The sequence below is a fragment of the Plectropomus leopardus genome, chromosome 2, assembly GCF_008729295.1.
Source record: "Plectropomus leopardus isolate mb chromosome 2, YSFRI_Pleo_2.0, whole genome shotgun sequence".
NCBI lineage: Eukaryota > Metazoa > Chordata > Actinopteri > Perciformes > Serranidae > Plectropomus > Plectropomus leopardus.
In genome coordinates, this window is record NC_056464.1 from 20956010 (window position 1) to 20974589 (window position 18580).

Below are 18580 nucleotides of genomic sequence, written 5' to 3' on the forward strand. Positions count from 1 at the left end.
TTCCCAAGCTGACACTTTCTTGCACTTCTTAATCGTTTTTTTCTATCAGTGATCATTTAAATAAAATGCCAGTACAGATAATCAGCAAAATGTCAAATATCGGTTCCAATAATCGACCGGGCCGATAATCTATCGACCCCTACCCATAATGATATGTAATGACCAAAAAAATATATATATGAATTAAGGCATTTCTTAGTCTATATATGATATGTTGTATTTAGTTCACAGGCTGCCTCTCAGAGTTGATGGCTTGTAATGCGCATATGTCACCTGGTGACCCTGCAACTGCTAAACCAGCGCCTGATATCATCTGTTCATCTCATGGATACTTCTGCTCCTGTAGATCTGACGGATGAGCGGTATCGGGATGACTGTGGTGTTTCGGGTCGGTGCTGGGACCAGGGGCTGGAGGCTGGGACTGGACGGGGAGGAGACTTCAGACGCGGGGTGGTACAATGTGGCGCTGCGAGGTCCTCCTGCACTCACAGGACGCATGAGAGCTGAGGACAGTCGGAGCAAACTGAAGCAAAGCTGGGTAAGTAACCCTGAAAACACTCTTGTGTTTGCATAGTTTAGTAAAACCTACTTTTTAAACTTTATTTTACACGTGTGAGCTCAGATGGTTCCGATTCAGAAGTTGCATTAGTGAAGTATAGAGGAAAAAAGTGAGTGTGCATAGATTGCATGCAGCCAAAGTCATGTTTGTTGCACTTTTAAGCTTCCAAAGCTATTATCAGTCTGTTTAATGTAGACCGAATAATTGTGGGATAATTTGCGTGTATGTTAACGGCTGTGGAGAGCTGACATGTGGTCCTGTGTTTTCACTGGAGAGAAGAAGGAGGAGGGACTTCACAGCTCAGCCTGCAGCAATGGCACTACAATGGAGACAGGGTGCCAAGAGGGAAAACACACACACACACACACACACACACACACACACACACACACTCACTCACACACACACGTACACACACAGCCAGTTGTTTCCAGAGGCTGGGGGTCGATGAGGGCACATGGGAAGATGATTTTGTAATTTATTTTTTCTAAATTGTTGCATAAAAGCAAAAGGCATAAAATAGATGACAGCAGTGTATCTCCTGTTACTGTCCTCAGAGAGTCCTAATAATGAGTGCCTGTGTGTGTGTGTGCGTGTGTGTGTGTGTGTGTGTTTGTAGGTGGAGGGGGGGAAGGGGTCTCTAGCTGGGAAGGGAAGGACTCAATGGGGAGAAGGGGGGGTTAATCGCTCCCAGATGTGTGCTGTGAAAACATATGGTTTCCGATAGCCACTGTGATGCACAAGAAGAATGTGTGTGTGTGTGTGTGTGTGTGTGTGTGTGTGTGTGTGTATGTGTGAGATGCTGGTACACAAACACACTGAGACACATTCACTGATTTATTGATACGCATGCACAACTTGTGCAACCCGTGTATCAATCACACGTTTTGTCACCAGTGTGGTTTTACAAAAAAAAAACAACCTTGCATGCAGTCACACAGTGAGAGCTCATGAGTCCACAATGTAGGATGTTTAAAAAAAAAGCCCAAATTAACTGCTTCATGTTGTGTGTATGAAGCAGCCTACAGTGCTGCAGCAGAGGAGGAGGAGCATTCATACTTTCCACAAAGTGGAAAAGCAGTTGAGTGAGTGTTACAGGAAGCTAAGGTAATGGGTTTTACTGTATGCGACACTTGGGACAGTGGGACTTTTTGAGTTTCATTGACAACTTTACCAAAAAGAGTCTTGATGCTGTCAGTGTTCATGTTTTTCTGTCCACATGTCATTCCCACTCAACCTGAGAGGCTCCTTTGCTCGGTGAAGAAGAAAGAAAAAAGGGGGAGAAAGAGGAGGGGGGAGGGTTCGAGGAAATGACCAGTGAGGGCGACAGAAGGGAAATGAAGGATGTGGAGACAGACGGAGAGAGGGAGGGAGGGATGAAGAAAAGTCATGGAGAGGGGTGGGGTTGAGGGGTCCTCTGTTTCTTTTCCTGGAATGCAGCCGCGAGACTGTCTGCTGCAGCGAGGAAAAGTAGGAAAACAGAGAGATTGTTCTTAGGAAGACAGACGTGCCACATTCTTGCTGTCAGAGTTTTCTCCCCCTCTTTTTTCCTGTCATGGCTGTTTGGGGCCAGTGGAGGGAGGAGGAGGAGGAGGAGGAGGAGGAGGAGGGCAGAGAGAGGGGAGAGCAGTGGGGGGTTGGAAAGGTGACGGAGGGCAGGGGGAAAGAGAGGAGAAGAGAGTTCAGGAGAGCAGAGACTAAGCACTTTATTCCCCTCATGTAGCTGTGTTTTGACTGTTAATACTCTGGTTGTCTCCCCTCCAGTGTTAAAGTCAGTCTACCTCCCAGAGCGACCATGAGAGTCCTCCTGCTCATCTGCATGCCAGGTACCAACAGACCACCGACGCCCCTGAAAACTTCGAATCATACTTTGAAATATTTGTTATGCGACAATATGTGCAACCACCAAAGTTAAAAGTTTCATGTTTTGAGAAATATTTGAATTTGCCTTCTTGCTGAGAGTTAGGTTAATGGGTCTAATGTCTGTACAGCACATATGAGACTACTGCGAGTTAGCTTATCTAGCATGAGGACTGGAAACAAGGGGAAACAGTTATTTCAGCCCTGCCCAAAGATAAGTATTAATGCACCAACCAATCCCTTTCCACCTCAACACTACACACTGTTACCAGTTCTTTGACCATTGCAAGACTTCTGCAGACCTACTGACGGGGTCAAAGGGGTTCAAAGTAAACCCAAATAGAATATTTACCTGATTTGTTTTGCCTTAAAGCAGAATAAATAACTCATCCTCTTAGAAATGTTGACTATAGTTGACAAATAGTTGACTTAATAAGAAATAAAATCCCACCTTTACTCAGTTAATCACAGTTGGATTTTATTGCTGCTGTAGTTTTACTTGGTCTTGTAAAACATGTCGCAAACATTCGCAAATATTACCAAACTGAAAGGAAGACCTCACCCCCTAGATTAGCATTTATCAATAACTCACCCTGTATTTCACTGAATTTGTGAAAAAAAAAAAAAAACTTTTTCTCTCAAATGACTCCACGGTAAACAAAGAATTAAAAAACAACTGGTGCAGTGAAATAACATTTATCCAGACAGCCCCTTCCAAGAGAGACGTGAACTAAAATTGAAACAGATCTATGCTTTCTTTTAAGTCAGACTCCACTGACAAAAACGATAATTTAACCTCACTGAACACGAGAGCTGCTGAGCTACAGCTGGCTCCATCAGTTAGTTTGTGTTATTGTGTGTCTTTGGCGTTTTAAAAGGTTATTTTGGATGAAACAAAGTCACACAATAATGCAAACGAATTAAATGATAGAAGCAGTAGTGGAGCAGCAGCTCCCCTGTTCGGCGAGCTGAAAATGACTGTTTTTGTCACCAGAGTCTGACTTTTAAGAGAGCATGCGCAAGTTTCGCTGTTAATTCAGTTGCCTGTCAGAAAGGGCTGTCTGTTTGGGAAGTACCAAACATACGACACGATAGTCTGAAAACAGATGTTTTAGTTTTGCTGCTCAATTTTGGAATTCTTCATTTACCGTGGAGACATGCAAGAAAAATAAAGTTTTCTTCATGACTTCAGCGTAACACTGGGTGATTCATTGATAAACAAAGGGTCGTTTGGGTGGTTAAGTGTCTCTTTAAACAAGATATTGTTGTGTAACAGACATTATGGCCTCTTCTACACACGCGCCACTGTTACACTATGTTATAGCATTTTTCCGTCATCCCAGAACCAGGAACTGCTGACCAGCATGAGCTACAATACTGTTGCTTTAAAGTAAGACCGCTGTATGTAACTTGAGATGAAAATTTTCCACTACACTCACCGCTTCAGTCCTTCTTGATCTGGTAACTTGATGTAACCTTTGCTAACTGTGGCTGCACGTGGCAGTTACGGGATGAAGGTAATTGCTAAAAAGTATTGTAACAATAGCACGTAATGTCAGAAAATTGACTCTATAATGTCAGTTACACAATATTGTGAGTATTTATGCATTGCATGTCCAAAGTTCAGCCCCGGGACCAATCATGGCCCTAAAAATTAGTCAGCGGCTCAGTTTTTAAAAATACCTGCAGCGCACTTCACAGTATTGCATTTTTTTCTGTTCACCAAATAACACCAGGACTGTCATACAGCTTGTAGACATGCACCAAGTAGGAGCTACGCAGGCGTAGCCAATGTGTTGTCATAAACAGACGGTAAACAAGTAAACAAACAGCAGACATTTCCCATTATGTAGCAGTCATGGCCGCAGCAAAGAAGCGTAAAGTCAACAGCAAAGCTGAATATGTTTTCACTGAAAGATGAAACAGTTCCGTTTGTCTCGTTTGTATGCCTTAAAAATTTTTTTTAAAAACTCATATGATGCAAGAGCAGCTGGCCTCCAGGTATTATCACATGATCTGAGACCCTAAATCAAAAAGTTTGGACACACTCGATATATGCTTACAATAATTAACAATAGCCACCGTAGCTGGTAATAAAAGACCAAGTCAGGCTGTAGCAGCGAAACCCGAAGGTATCGAAATGAGATAGAGAGACAGGAAAACTTCAAAAAAATTAAAAATTTTAAATCAAAATTAGAAAGTAGAATGATAGATAAAAAAAACCCTGAAAAACACACCAATGCTTGATAAGGATACTCAGTTACAATATTTAGAGTACTTGTGATTGCTGATTTTCCCTCCCCTCTATTTTACTCATCACCCCATCTTTGTGATTACTTTCTTGTTGTGAAACGTCAACAGTTCTGCTGCTCGCCCAGGCTCAGTACCAGGAACCGTTTCCTTTTTTGGGTGAGTTCATTAAGAGAATATTGGCCTTGATTGTTCCAGCTCAGCATCGGTTTATATCAGAGCTCCGCACATCTGTTTCTGATCTGTTGTTGTCCTCTGATGTGTCACCTCGCCTCGAGGAGTTCTCCCCTCTTTACTCTGTTATTTACCACCCGCATAGCAACTGTTGTCACAGTCTAAATAGCACTTTGACCACGCTTGCATGTTATTATTTTTAAATATCTTGCATATGAAGTCATTCATTAGCCCCTCGCAAACGGCTTGTTTTGTTCAGTTTTGGCATGCAGGTGGTTTATTTTATATGGTGCAGGGCTTTTTGTTTGACTGTAATTGGTTTCACAATGTTGATCTCATGAGGCAATTTTCTTTCCTGCTTATTTTACGGCTTCACAGAGGACTATGGGCCAGATTATTTTCCAGGTAAAGCATTTTCAGGTTCACAGAATTCCTCCTTGATGTTTCTTTTAAACATCAGCGTATTTTATAAAAAAAGTCTCTTTCCTGTTTAGAAAATCCTGACTCCGGCAATCCTGATTCTCTTACTGGAACCTACCAGCAGCAGGTTCGACTGGATCCAGTGGTCCGTCCAGAAAAATCAGGTAGATCTGCTCCTCCTGTGTGAGTCATGATATTCAATAATAGTCTGTATTGTGTCTACGACTCATTTGTTAATCTGTTTTCCATGTAAATATCAGGGTCTGATTTGGAGACGGAGCCCACGGAGCCCGGCCCTCTTGGTAAGAGAAAGACTCAGGAGAAAGTAGGACGGATAATCAGTTTAGTTTGAGTGGAGAAATGATTTTGCTGTGTGTTTGGTTTCCAGATTGCAGAGAGGAGCAGTATCCCTGCACCAGACTCTACTCTGTTCACAAGCCATGCAAGCAGTGCCTGAACAGCCTCTGCTTCTACAGGTACGCACACCCACAGCCAAAACACACTCACTATCTCTTTGTACGACAAACAAACTTTGAGTTACTGCTGTCACTTCATCTTAGACTTTTTCCTAAACTATTAAGAACTTCTACTACATCTCAAAAAAGCACAAACTGTCGATGAATCTCCAAAACCAATCTTCTCCAAACAGCTTGTGCTTACAAACAAAGAGCTTGAAAGTAAGTTTTTAAACCTTTAAAACCTGAGCAAACTGGATTAATTTCTCCCAAAAATATAGAGAGAAGGCACCAAGCAACTTAACAACATTTTGCCCAAAAAATTAGCAAGAAATTAGCTAACAGTTACAAGAAAATTACCTGACAAGAGGGAAGGAAAGCTTTGTTGCCAAATGGATTGGTACATTTATCTGAATGATGTTTACATCATTATGTATTCATAATGTAAATTATATGTGAAATGATTTATGTACTTATATGACCTCCCTGATAAAAATAAAATTATTAAAAAAAAAGAACAAAACAAAATAACAAACAAGAAAATGACTTTAAGTGAGCGCTGAAAATGATCTAATATCTAATTATAAGTATTACAAACATAGTTTTCTGGACATTTTTCCATAGGGTTTTTTTGTGATGATATCTGATAATATTTTCTTGTATTTTTGGGGTTACCTTTTACTAACTGTTAGTGTTTCGCTGGACATTTCTTTCCAAGTTGCTTATTATGTTTTTTCCTGTGTTGAAAGAAATCAATCTAGTTTTCCAAGGTTTCAGAGGTTTAAATGCTGGACAGTGCACGAACTCTGGTCTATTTTGAGGCAAAAATGAGTCAGGTAAATACAGAAGTAAATAGAGGATGTTTGAAACCACAACGCAATTACGTGACTGCTGAGAACCACAGTTGTTGATTGTCCTGCAGATTTTAAAAGTTCTGAATGCAACTTTTCATAAATCCTTGTTATTAGTGACGCCTCTCTGAGGCCGTTAACTGTCAGCATCCTGTTGCTCGCATGATTTGCCATAAATGAGCACCTGGTCATCGGCAAACAGTGACAGTGACTTACCGTCATCATGTTGACAGAATGACAAAAACCTAAATAATACATTTTTAGAATAACATCACTAGCAATGTTCCTGTAATTCATTTTGATCATTGGCTCCAAAATACTAGGTAGCCCATTGTTGCAAATTACATTATTACCTGACGTTATGAGCAACAGTGTAGAACAGCTAAATTACAACTTGCTGGCAAACGTTACCTCAGTTTTCAGTTAGTGCGTTGGCCCACATGGCATCGCTCTCAGCTAGTGTTGCACACTTTAAGCGCTGCAGAGAGGGAAGACATTCGGGAACAAACGTAACTTCACATGCAAAAATTTGATCCTATATACAGAAGTCGTTCCACAGGCTTTTAAAGGCAACCAAAAATGTCGGGGAAGCTCTCAGTCTTTAAGTTATGCTACAACCTGTTCAACCATTGGCAATAAAAAAAATTAATACTGGTTAAACATTACACACAGAACATTTAAAGCAATGGTTCCCAACTGGTCCAGTTACAGGGTCCAGATTTCTCCTTAGTCGTTAGTTCGAGGTCCATACACAAGATACGTTGCCACATAAACAAACAGCACTTCAAGTCCCTTGTGGTCCATTCAGAGTGGACTCACGACCCACTTTTGGACCACAGCCCAACAGTTGGGAATCACTTCTTTAAAGAATAACTATGGATTATTGTATTTGTTATTGTCAACTGACGCTATGAAAACAGTCTACAGCTCTCAGCCCCAAGCCGACTGGTTCCTAATAAGGAACCGATGGGCTTTAAAAACAGATCACCAGTACGTAGTTCTAGTCTTAAAAAAGGCTTAGTCATATCCTATAACAGCTGGGCCCTGTAGTTTTAAACAAAAGTTACTCAAACAGGGGTAAATAGTGCATGTGTTGGGGACTATTTTCAACTGTGGATTAATCCACATTTAGTGCACTAATACGGTTTTTGGCAACTGGTGGGTTGTGGTCCAAAAGTTGGTTACGGGTCAGTTCTGAGTGGACTGCAAGTGACATGTGAATGTGTCAAGTTTGTATAAAACACACTTTACTTTGAGTTACGGACCTACAGACTTTGTTCAGGGCCTCAGCTATCACGTGTTATTTCCAGTATGGATATTGAGAATTTTCTTCGAATTTTAATCCACACAATTCAGCATGTCTACATTCTCCACGAGGAGAACAACATTTTGACATTTTGTTTACTTGGTTTTTACTTGGTTTCTTGGTCATTTTCAATTCTGTAATTTTACAGACTAAACCTTTGTTTTGTTTTCAACACTTTTCAAGCAACATAATAACAAACTACGGATATTATTTTAATGACCTGGTCTTGGTGTTATGTGGCCTGTTAACATGCCGTGCCATCACTGCGTCATGGTCTTGAAGCAATAACATGCACTTCTTTGGTATCAGTGCTATTTATTTACAAATTTTGAAGTAATTGCACTTTATTCTTGCAACATGGTACATTTCATTGTGTTCTAACCCCAGGTGTCATTTACATTTTGTGAAATACAGTTGAATATGTGGTAATTAATCTCATGTGTTGGTCTTGAACTAATGACTACAGAGAAATCTGGACCCCATGGCTGAACCAGTTGGAAACAGCGCACTAATGAGTGTTTACAGCTGTAGGACGATGTTTGCGAGAGAAGAAAAAATAAATTACAGTGCACATGTTTATCGTAATGAAGGAACATGACACTCGGTGCAACAGTGTGACTCAGTGATGTGTTTTTAATTGTTTTTGGACAACAGCGGAGCTCGATGGATACACAGATAAACTCGATCAGTTCGTTGTTGGTGTGATCATTTCATTGGAATTGTGAGCAGGAAAAATACAAAATATTGCCAGACGTATTCTTTAGTTTTGACTGATACGACTGTGACTCTGTTGTGACCTCTACATGTATTTCCATTTAAGTCTGCGACGGGTGTACGTCATCAACAAGGAGGTTTGCGTGAGGACTGTGTGCGCACATGAAGAGCTGCTCAGAGGTGCGTTCAGTGATCTCTGCATTTGTGATTTTTGATGTTTGTTTATTGAGACTTATTGTAACTCTGTGTCTCTGTGTTTTCAGCGGACCTGTGTCGCGATCAGTTCTCTCGCTGCGGCGTGGCGGCGCTGAGCGGCCAGTGTGCGTCACTAGGAGGAAGCTGCGGGAAGAGCTGCGGCGGCTGCTGATTGAGTTCAGAGATCAGGGACACTACCTGCCCAGATACTGCCGCTTTATCTACCACTCATCCACTCTGACCGTCACCCTCACACTCCCTCCTCACTTTGACTCTTCCTGTACAACTTATTACTCATGTGCGAAAGCACTTTTTTTTTGTTGTGTTTATCTTTTGTTTTTTTTTTTCCACATGTATGTCTGCCCAGTAGATCCTGTGTGTATGGATGAATATACTCCAAAGAACATTGATGATTGTATAAATCACTGGTGCTATAAAATCATCACACTGGTGCTATAAAAACTATTAGAGATGCACATAAAACTGCGAAACATCTTTCTATTTTTTTTTTTGGTTTTTGGCATATTGTACCGTATTAATCTGATATGTTACTGTACTTGTGTTGAAAAGCAGTCGTTCTCATGATGGTGGCCACCGTGCACTGACATCAGACAAAATGTCCAGCCATGAAAGATCATGAGATGTGTGAAGAAACAGGTGGTAAGTGACCTCAGTTTTTGTACTACTGCCACCTGCATCTGTGCTTCGCAACCAAGCAGCAAGCTTATATAAATATATTGTAGTGGCAACAAGTGCTTAAAAAAAGGCATCTCACAAATGGCCTCTGTACTACTGCTTTGTAAAACTGTCACTATAAAGACTGAGAAAAAAAATAAACTTTTTTTTTTACTACAGCTGTTCAAGTGTGCAATTGTGAGTCATCTCTAACGTAATCTGAGGCTGCAGCTTGGTGCGCTGAAAGGTATTTATGAAAGACATGAATTATGGTGCACACAGTGAAGTTTATTCTACTGCAGACATGTGGCCTCCATGTGTCCGTACAAGTCATGTTGCTGTTATTAATCATCAGTCTGTCCACCTTTATACAGTAAGTACAAAGTATATACACCTAGTAAAAACTAATTTTAACTAATAAAAAACACACACTGTAGGTGTACCGTCATACTGCAGTGCCTCGTGGTCCCTTTTTCAGTTATAAAACTGTCTATGTAACATAATCAGTAAAATCTGTGTCTGTTTCTGAGAGAAAACACAGCGCAGCTCCTTCATTATGCTCAATTCGTTTGTTTCCTGGCACTCGCCCACAGCGGAGACCTTCCCCTCCCTCCTCTTAGTGTCCTCGACTGTTAATATAACTGCAGAGGAGCGGAGGCCAAAACGCACAACTGGCAGATTTTCGTTCCTGCGTTACGTCCAGATTCTGTCTGGAGGAGAATCCTTGCGGTGATTTGGGTTTTCTCCTTGAATAAGCGCAAGAAGTTTGGGAAGATGTTGAGCAAGGATCAAGTGCAGATGGTTGCCAGTAATCAGCGGCCTGCTGGCAGTTTCAGCACAGCTGCTGCATCACGTCGGCGCTCCGTTCCCTCGCCTGTCATAGGTCTACCTCACTGTACAGAGTATCAGTAACGCTGTCAAAGTAACAGTGGTGCTTATTTCAGTGTCACAAAGTAAAACAAATTGCACTATAAATGTAGAATATGAATACTTTTAGTAATGTTTCTGAGTAAATATTGCTTTCAGACATTCATGAGCGGATTGTCCCTGGATTAGACGTAGTGTGCTGGTGCGACTGGTTCCAAGCTGAATCTTACTTCCCTGCCGACAGTAATGAGGATGGAAGAGAAGGTTGCCGCCGTTTCATCTCTTGTTGCAGCTGCTCCTTCAGGGTGGACACCTGCAGGGACACAGAGGGTGACAAAACTACATTTTACAGGGTTTTCAAGATCATGGAAAACCTGGAAAGGTCATGAAATTGGTAAAATCCTTTAAAATTTTGAAAAAGTCATGGATTTCTTGTGTGTGTAATGAAATACTATACTTTGACTTTTTTGGCCATTTTTTGACATACTACGCTTTGACTTTTTCCATGTTATATTTATTGACATGTTATACTATGACTACTTTTTAATGGCATTTTATTGACATACTATACCATGACTTCTTTAAATTTTAATTTAAATTGTACGCTTAAATAGGGTTTGAGTGTGATATGTTTGAATAACGCCGGACAAGCGGGGCAAGAAAAATAATCTTGTGAAAGTATAATCTATTGCGTTTTGATATAAATTTCCATCACCTACAACTACCTTTAAACTGTACTACATTGTTGAGATGGAGCAATTATAATGGTCATGAAAATTTGTCCTTGAAAAGTTTTATGAATGAAAATGTGTGGAGTCACTTGTTTTATCATACCCCAAACTAGCTATTTAATTTTAGCAGCAAACAAAAAGAGTCAAAGGTTTAACTTGAGACTTTTGCTAAACCTTTACCACAATGTGACACGCATACCTGCTCCTCCAGGCCTTTCACTCTGTGACGGTGAGCCCGCTCTCTGGTTCCCAGCGTTCGCTCCACGTCCCTGAAACTGGTCCTGAGTCTCTCTGCCTCTCGCTGGGCCTCGTCCCGCTGCCTCACCAGACTCTCGCACAGACTGTGTGACTGCTCCATCTCAGCCAGCTGAGTCTACTCAAGACACACACAAACACAAACAAACACACACACACACACACACACACACACACACACACACGGAAGAGATCAGAATGTTAACAGAAGGAAAGAGGACACAAACTCTAGTATGATACAGAATCTGCAGACAGCTTATATAGAAAAGCTACGGAGAGATTTAAATTTGGTTCTTCATAAAACGTCAGATCAAAAGCTGACAGGCTCTGTGGCGACCTGGAAGAAACCCAGTCTTGTTTTCTGGAGATGCACTTAAATAAACCCTTTCTGGAACAATAAAAATGCAGCTCTGAAAGAAATTATGGGATCTGGCTTGCCAAATATCTGTGTGGTGATGTACCTGTAGGGCACATTTAACAGGTCATACAAAGAAGATGTTACTGTGGCCTGCAAAAACAGCTTTTACGAGAAATTGATTTAAAGAAGATCCTCCAGGGAAACGCAATGGTTTGTTCATGACATTTTTTTAATAGAAAAAATGTATCTTGTGAGGGTTAAAGGGTTTAGTATTTTCAACTTGGATGATAATTTCCCATGTTTTTGTGTCTAAGTGACTCATGGGGACAACGAGATCGCTGCAGCTGGCAGCAGATAAACAGGCTGCAGTGTAGCCACTTGGGGCATTTGAACACTGTCAATTTATGTCCACTAAAAGTGCTTTTTTGCCACTGACAGATTCAGATTAGTATGACAAGTGTCTGCCAGCATATGGAAAGGATCCCTACAGAGATAGATCTTTTTGTAAAATTGTAACAAAAACCCGAAATCTCTATCCCCAAATCCACCAGACTCCATTTAAATAATCAGTCATTATATGATCCTAAAACTCACTTCCTTTAAAGTTGTAAGAAAGAAGAAAAAAAACGAAGAAAAGCTGTCTTGGTTCATCTTTCCACTGTTCCAACAATCACCAACTCTGGTTTAGTTTAAATGAACCCTTAATTCAACAATTTGGATAAGAAAATAATGGTTGGTAGTTTTGCAAAAATTATTTCAAAGCTGTTTTTAGTTACACAAAAATGATCTCTCTCTCTCTCTTAAATAATTATCTGAACCTGTCAGTGACAAAAACAAGCACAGTGAGTGAATGTACACTAATGGTGCGCATACATGGTTGGTAACATTTCAGCAGTCTCAGTCCATACTTGACCAATCTAAAAATCATTGTCTCCCTTAGTCACTTTGACACCAAAACCGTGAGAAAATAAGGTCCGACGTCAAAAATACACTTGGGCATTAATTGGGAAATGTGGACTATCAACATAAAACAAGATGCTGAACAAACTGCAGCATTTACTGGTCAGATAGTTTGTCGGAGCAGACGAGTCAACATCACACATTTGTTGTTTATGTTTCTGAGCCACCTGTGATTTTTATTGGTCTGCAGAAGGTCTTCTGACAAATGGTTAATGGCCCCCAGTACAGAAACCTCCAAACATGCTTATAGGTTCTTGTTTCGAGGTTAAATCCCACAAAATAAACTTATTTCTACTAATTTCGGCTTTAAATCACCTTTTCTTACATAAAAGACCAGACTGGTTACTAGACCAGACTGGTTACCTCACTTTCTGGTGACATACTTCACTGTAAAATCAGTATCCTTCAAAATGACAGGGAGTGATGAAGAAAGATGCAGAAAGGTTTTTTTTTTTTATTTTGCCAAATCATAGTGGTTCCCCAGAACATGTGCATCCAGGGAAAAGTTTGAATAAATTAGGAGAAATGAAGAGTGGTCAGAGATGTTAAAAGAGCCTGAAATAAACAACTTTAATGACTCATTCTGAATTCTTACGAAACCCACTGTAGCTTTATTATTTGCTTGTTTATAGTGTCTGTGTTTAATAAAAACAAAAAACATAGTTATGACTGTTATTTAGCGTTCAGTGAAGTGAAGCCTCCAAGAAATATCTAAGGGGTTTGGTCTAACCTTTTGTTTTTGGAAAGAGGCACTAACAATGAGCGGTGTTGCAGAGATGAAGAACAACAGAAAAACAACTCCCACATGCAGATTTCTGATCCAGCGCTGAGGACAACAGGTTATTTTGAAGTTACACTGACCTCACTGGATATTTACTGGATCTTCTGAAGTTTAAGGTGTGGATGAATATTTAGACATGTTAAATAAACTTTTTATTTCTCAAAGTAAGTTATTCATTCGCTTAATCTCTCAAATGCAACAGTAAAGAACAAGCTCGCCTCCTCACCAGAGAAAATGTTATGATGTTTTTCTCTTAAAACTACTTTAAACAAAATTCCTCGTTACTCAAGACGGTTTCACACAATATAAAACGTCTTTTTAACTACAAGGTGTATTTTTTAACAATAAGAGAAACATATTTATACTCCACAAAAACACATAAAACCCAAACTATGGGATTAATTTGTCTTTTTAAAGGTTGATTTGTCTCGCTTTAAAAGGAATGCAGAGCCTGTTAAAGCATGTTTTTGGTTTTGTCCTTGAGGTGAGTCCTATTGACAGCATAAACTCTGCTAACAGCAGTTTGCTAAAGCATCTCAGAAGTTTGTGACTCAATAATGTATAATAAAGAAGGTTTGATCAGCGGCTGCTCCTCACCTGCAGCATCAGTATCTGCTGCTGTGCCTCCTGCAGCTCCTGTTCAGTGGTGTTCAGAGAACGATCCAGGCGGCTTTTCTCTGCAGACAGCCTCATGCTGCCTTCCTCAGTCTTCAGTTTCTGACGCTCAACCTAAATTACATACAAATGTAACCAACAAAAAAAGCATGAGATCCCTTATTAAAAAAGTCACACTCTCGAAAATGGTACATGGTACGAGCACGACTCTGCTAAACTCAACTCGCTCTTTTTTGGTTATTCATCATCAAAAGTTGGGGACAATACCCAGTTAGTACCTGCTACGTTTTTATGGTACCATCTTGGTCGATGTTCAAAGTGAGCTGAGTTGATACTAAAAGGTGAATTAAAAATGCTGCAAACCACAGGACATGCTGCACAAACCACCTTTTTTAAAAGCAAACTTTGTAGGATTTTTCACAAAAAAAACAAACAAAACAGCCAAAAAATATGGACAAAAAAGTATGTGAATAATCACTTATGACCCACTAGCAGTGTGTGGCCGTGACTGTATCTGCAGAGAATCTGCCCTTTGCCTTTAAATTCTGATTTTCTTCTTATTTTAGTTTGTTCGGGACAATTCAAGGTGTCAACCTTTGGGAAGTGGTGGGCAGCTCCCAGCCAATAGCAGCACGAAATCACAACCATACTGCCCTGCCGATATATAAAAAGAAGAAACTACTGTAAAGTTTTCACAGACCGCTGTCCATGCTGCTTTCTCCCGTTTACCTGCTCTGCAGTCTGTGCACTACGTCACATGGACACACAAAAGCCCCCAACACATACAAGGCACACTCGTTTGCTGCAGAGCCATGCACACAGCTCTGCTCCACTGACAATGGGAAAGCTGTCTATAGCCTTTTATTTTTTAAACCTACATGCACACGCTAATTTTGGCGGGAAAGGGGTTTACGTGTTTGAACAAAAGCGAAACTAAGCTACACACAGAGAGAGAGCAGAGAGGCCCAGAAGACAGGATGCAGCGTGCACAAAAACGATAAAAGGAGTTGGTACAAAAAGTGAGCTGAGTGTGTGATGTCGGTTGAGCCAGCCAGTGGAAATGAGGCATTAGTCTTGTTTTCAGAGATGCAGTTATAATTAGTATTTCCACTGAGAAATTCAACCTTTAAACACAGCATTAGCCTATTTATTCATGTATTTACTGACCTTGAATGTAGTTGTGTGTTTTTCTGTGTGTATGTTTTTATGTGGTATTTATGCATTTGAGCTGCTGGATACAATAATTTCCCTGTTGGAATTAATAAAGTATTTATCTATCTATCTATCTATCTATCTATCTATCTATCTATCTATCTAGCATGAAAAACTAGTATCGGGCTCCGATGAGGACAACGAAAACCAGCCATCCTTGTCTTGTTTATGTCTTGTGTCCAAAAAAAACCAAACATTCCTGTATTCATCGTTTAACCAAAGAATGAGCTCCTAGTGACACTGATTTAGACAAAAACACGTTGTAGATAAAATCTGAGTCATGTTCTGACCCTCTTTGACCAGATGTCTTCCACGAGGCGTCGCTCACTGTGACCTCATGAGGTCACTGAGTTTTTTTGTGCCTCCCCAACATGTGTCCGTAAGTCACATGAACTTTGAATTCACAAACGACTCTTTGTGAAGAAACGATCGGATGAAACAAGTTACGCATTTGTCGTACACAGAGCTGACCTTATCCAGTGTATTCCTCAGTGCATCTTTGTCTTTCTCCAGCCTCACAGCCTGTCTCTCAGCATCTTTTTTCTCAGTCTCCAGCATGGCGACCGCTCGCTGCAACCCGCGCAGTCGCTCCTCTACAGCGGCCCGTTCTGCCTGAGCTGACTGGGCGCTTCGCTGAGCCTCTGCGACGCCGGCCAAGCGCTGACGCAGAGCCTGACGGAGAGAAGAGGGAGAACATACAGAGACAAGACTCCAGAGAAGACAGAAAAGCAGCCACATTAAGAGTGTTGCTGAGGAGTTGATTAGGGTGGCTGTTTGTCGACACACACCTCCTGAGTGTTGCTGAGCTCAGCCTCCAGCTCCTCTCGTCTCAGCTCACTCTGGTCCAGATCACTCTGCAAGCTCTGCACGCGCTCAGTGACGGTGACCATATTCCTCTTCCCCTCCATTAATGACGCCCGAGCTTCATCCATTTGTTCCTTAATGGTACAAAATCATCATTGCATCACTGTCCAGGTTTCATCCACAATGTAAGGCCCATTTTAACTTCTGTCTCACTCACCTGTAGAAGCCTTTTGTCCTGCTCAGACGCACTCAGCGTTTTCTGCAGAGCGGTCAGACGGCTCTGCGTGCTGCTGTGAGCGGCCGCTGCCTCCTGGAGGCTCTTGGTGAGGGTTAAGGTCTTCTCTCTGAGGAAAGACTCTCCTTCCTGAGCTTTGAGCAGAGCCTGACTCAGCCTCTCCACCTCTCTCTGGAGCACAGACACACGGGCCTCTCCTTCTGCCACCTGTAATCCAGTGAGCAAACCAACAAAGAGAAAAATATTTGTTTCTTAACTGTGCAGGGTGTGGAGAGTCTGGTTTCCTGCTATTTAACTGTTAAATACAGTTTCGTTATAAGAATTGCATTGTGAATATATGTGTGTTTTTTTGCCTCCTTTTCAAACCAGGCGCAACATGAAACCTAATAATTAAAAAGGAATACACCACCCACAGATCGACCATTTGTATGTCAGTTACGTACCCTGTGTTACGTTGAATTTGTGAAGAGAGGTTTGTTTTTCTCTCATTTCTCCACGGTGAACAAAAAATCCAAAACTGAGAGGTCTCAATAAATTGAAGTCAAAAGGGTCAAAGTTTAACAACAGAAAAATGATATCAAAACATCAGTTTTCAAGCTGTCACACAACTCGTGCAGTATTTTTTAAGTCTTTTGAATGCGGTCGCAGGGACGTGTCTCGGGAGTGGCACAGGCCACCTCTGAAACCAGGTGCCACCCCATTATGACTCCCCATCTGCCCAGTCAGACCTGTAAACTGAAGAATTTTGTTTAAAGGCGCAATTCAGTTCTAAAACTGAGAGGCAGTAATGTGCAAGAAAAGTAGTTCTGGGTAGTGGAAACAAAAATGGTCAATTGAAGCTTTGCTGACGCGTGTGCCCTCAGCAGTTTTCAAACTTAATGTCAGTGCCCACATGGGCCACCCCTGTAAAAAAAACAAAAAACTGGAACACCGCTTCTTTGCTCAGTACTTTCCAAACACGTACATTTTCTCAAAGCCTTATGATTTATAAAACATAACAGTAACACTCACGTATGTTTGAATACTGCTCAGTGAAATGCACACACCGAATTCTAATGTACTCGCTTGCTTACTCCTCCGTGGAAATGTTTTAAATCATGTTTTAGTGATGTGTTTGGGAAGTACTGAGCATTTGAATGGATAAATGACACACGAATAATACTGAACAAGTTATGTGAGAATTTGTAAACATTTTTGCAAAGTTCTGCTGTTGTTAAACATGGCCCCCAATCAATCAATGAATTAACATGTTTGTCATTTTCCATGAAAGCATGTGAAAGTTTTCATCACAAATTCGAGACAACAGGGCATAACTAACTGACATACAAACTGTTGTTTTGTGGGTGAAGTATTGGTGGATATGAGAGTAAAAGGACTCCGCCTGCTGTACCTGTCTCAGCAGAGAGTCGTGGCGCTCCTGAGAGGCCTGGCTGTCGGCCTCACGGTCTCCCAGGCTCAGTTTGAGTCTCTGCAGCTCCCCCTCCAGACTGCGCCTCCCCAGCTCCACTCTGGTGGCCCGCGCTTCAGCTGCCTCTAGCGCCTCCCGCAGACGCCTCCTCTCCGCCTCCAGACGCATCTCAGCAGCACGCTGCTTATTTAACTGATCCTGCAGAGAGGACAGGAGGACAGAGCCGATGCTGTATAACGCAGACCTGAGTTTTAGACCCAGATTACCGAGACATTATGGAGCCAAACAAACACAAAGCACACACAGCTGCTCCAGCTTTTCTCCTCTCTTCATAAATCATCATGAGACTTTTAAAAAATGCAACAAATACAGATTTTTTTCAATAGCACTACACACACAGTTTTGTCTTTCTGTGCTTTGAGCTGCTTTTCCCTCGCTCTCACTCTGCGTCCTGCTCCTCCTGTTGTCCAGACGGTGAATTATTTTGAGAGGCGCTGGCATCAGAAACAGACATATGGAGAGCTGACACGGGACGCAACGAGAGGTGTGGCGCTATGTGTGAGGCATCTGTTGTTATTACATGTAGCCCTCCAGCTGAGTGCAGCCATATGGCCATCATGGCAGATCAGTGGCCGCTGCTCAACAAGCGTCAGCACAAATGCGGTGTGTACACACAAACGTGTGTGTACCTGTGTGTGCTTTTTATCCATCTCAGAGGCCTGCAGCGCTCGCTCCAGATCCTTCACCCTGTCGGTGAGCGCTCTCCTTTCTCTGTCTCCTCTCCGCACCACCTCCTCCTGCTGCTGGAGCAGAATCTGAGTGGTGGTCAGACGCTCGTCGACTCCACGCTTCCCTGCAATCACACACATTAACCTCTGAGACCCGGAGTGACATC

The 18580-nt window shown here is 41.6% G+C and overlaps 2 protein-coding genes across 6 annotated transcripts in view; one reads left to right on the forward strand and one right to left on the reverse strand.

The window, feature by feature from the left end:
• Positions 1 to 463: 463 nt before the first annotated feature.
• Positions 464 to 8974, forward strand: mfap2 (microfibril associated protein 2). The gene is made up of 9 exons (XM_042504780.1): positions 464 to 538; positions 2324 to 2385; positions 4781 to 4828; positions 5222 to 5248; positions 5338 to 5427; positions 5524 to 5565; positions 5652 to 5739; positions 8696 to 8769; positions 8853 to 8974. The coding sequence occupies exons 2-9, from the start codon at positions 2355 to 2357 to the stop codon at positions 8954 to 8956; spliced, it is 504 nt and encodes a 167-aa protein (XP_042360714.1). The 5' UTR covers positions 464 to 538; positions 2324 to 2354; the 3' UTR covers positions 8957 to 8974.
• Positions 8975 to 9729: 755 nt separating this feature from the next.
• LOC121956488 (rootletin-like) overlaps positions 9730 to 18580 on the reverse strand; it is a 30866-nt gene continuing 22015 nt past the window's right edge. For all 5 annotated transcript variants that reach the window (XM_042504768.1, XM_042504743.1, XM_042504751.1 and 2 more), the window contains 8 exons: positions 18375 to 18538; positions 17668 to 17883; positions 16260 to 16484; positions 16027 to 16176; positions 15710 to 15910; positions 14009 to 14140; positions 11257 to 11430; positions 9730 to 10639 (listed from right to left, as the gene is read on the reverse strand). In XM_042504768.1, the coding sequence (XP_042360702.1) occupies positions 10553 to 10639; positions 11257 to 11430; positions 14009 to 14140; positions 15710 to 15910; positions 16027 to 16176; positions 16260 to 16484; positions 17668 to 17883; positions 18375 to 18538 (1349 nt within the window). In that variant the 3' untranslated portion in view covers positions 9730 to 10552. The remainder of the gene's footprint in view (positions 10640 to 11256; positions 11431 to 14008; positions 14141 to 15709; positions 15911 to 16026; positions 16177 to 16259; positions 16485 to 17667; positions 17884 to 18374; positions 18539 to 18580) is intronic.

Coding starts and splice junctions, on each gene's coding strand:
- mfap2 (XM_042504780.1), top strand. CDS start 2,355: ATGAGAGTCCTCCTGCTCATCTGCATGCCAG. Junction 5,740..8,695: donor AACAGCCTCTGCTTCTACAG/GTACGCACACCC, acceptor TTTCCATTTAAG/TCTGCGACGGGTGTACGTCA. Junction 8,770..8,852: donor ACATGAAGAGCTGCTCAGAG/GTGCGTTCAGTG, acceptor CTGTGTTTTCAG/CGGACCTGTGTCGCGATCAG.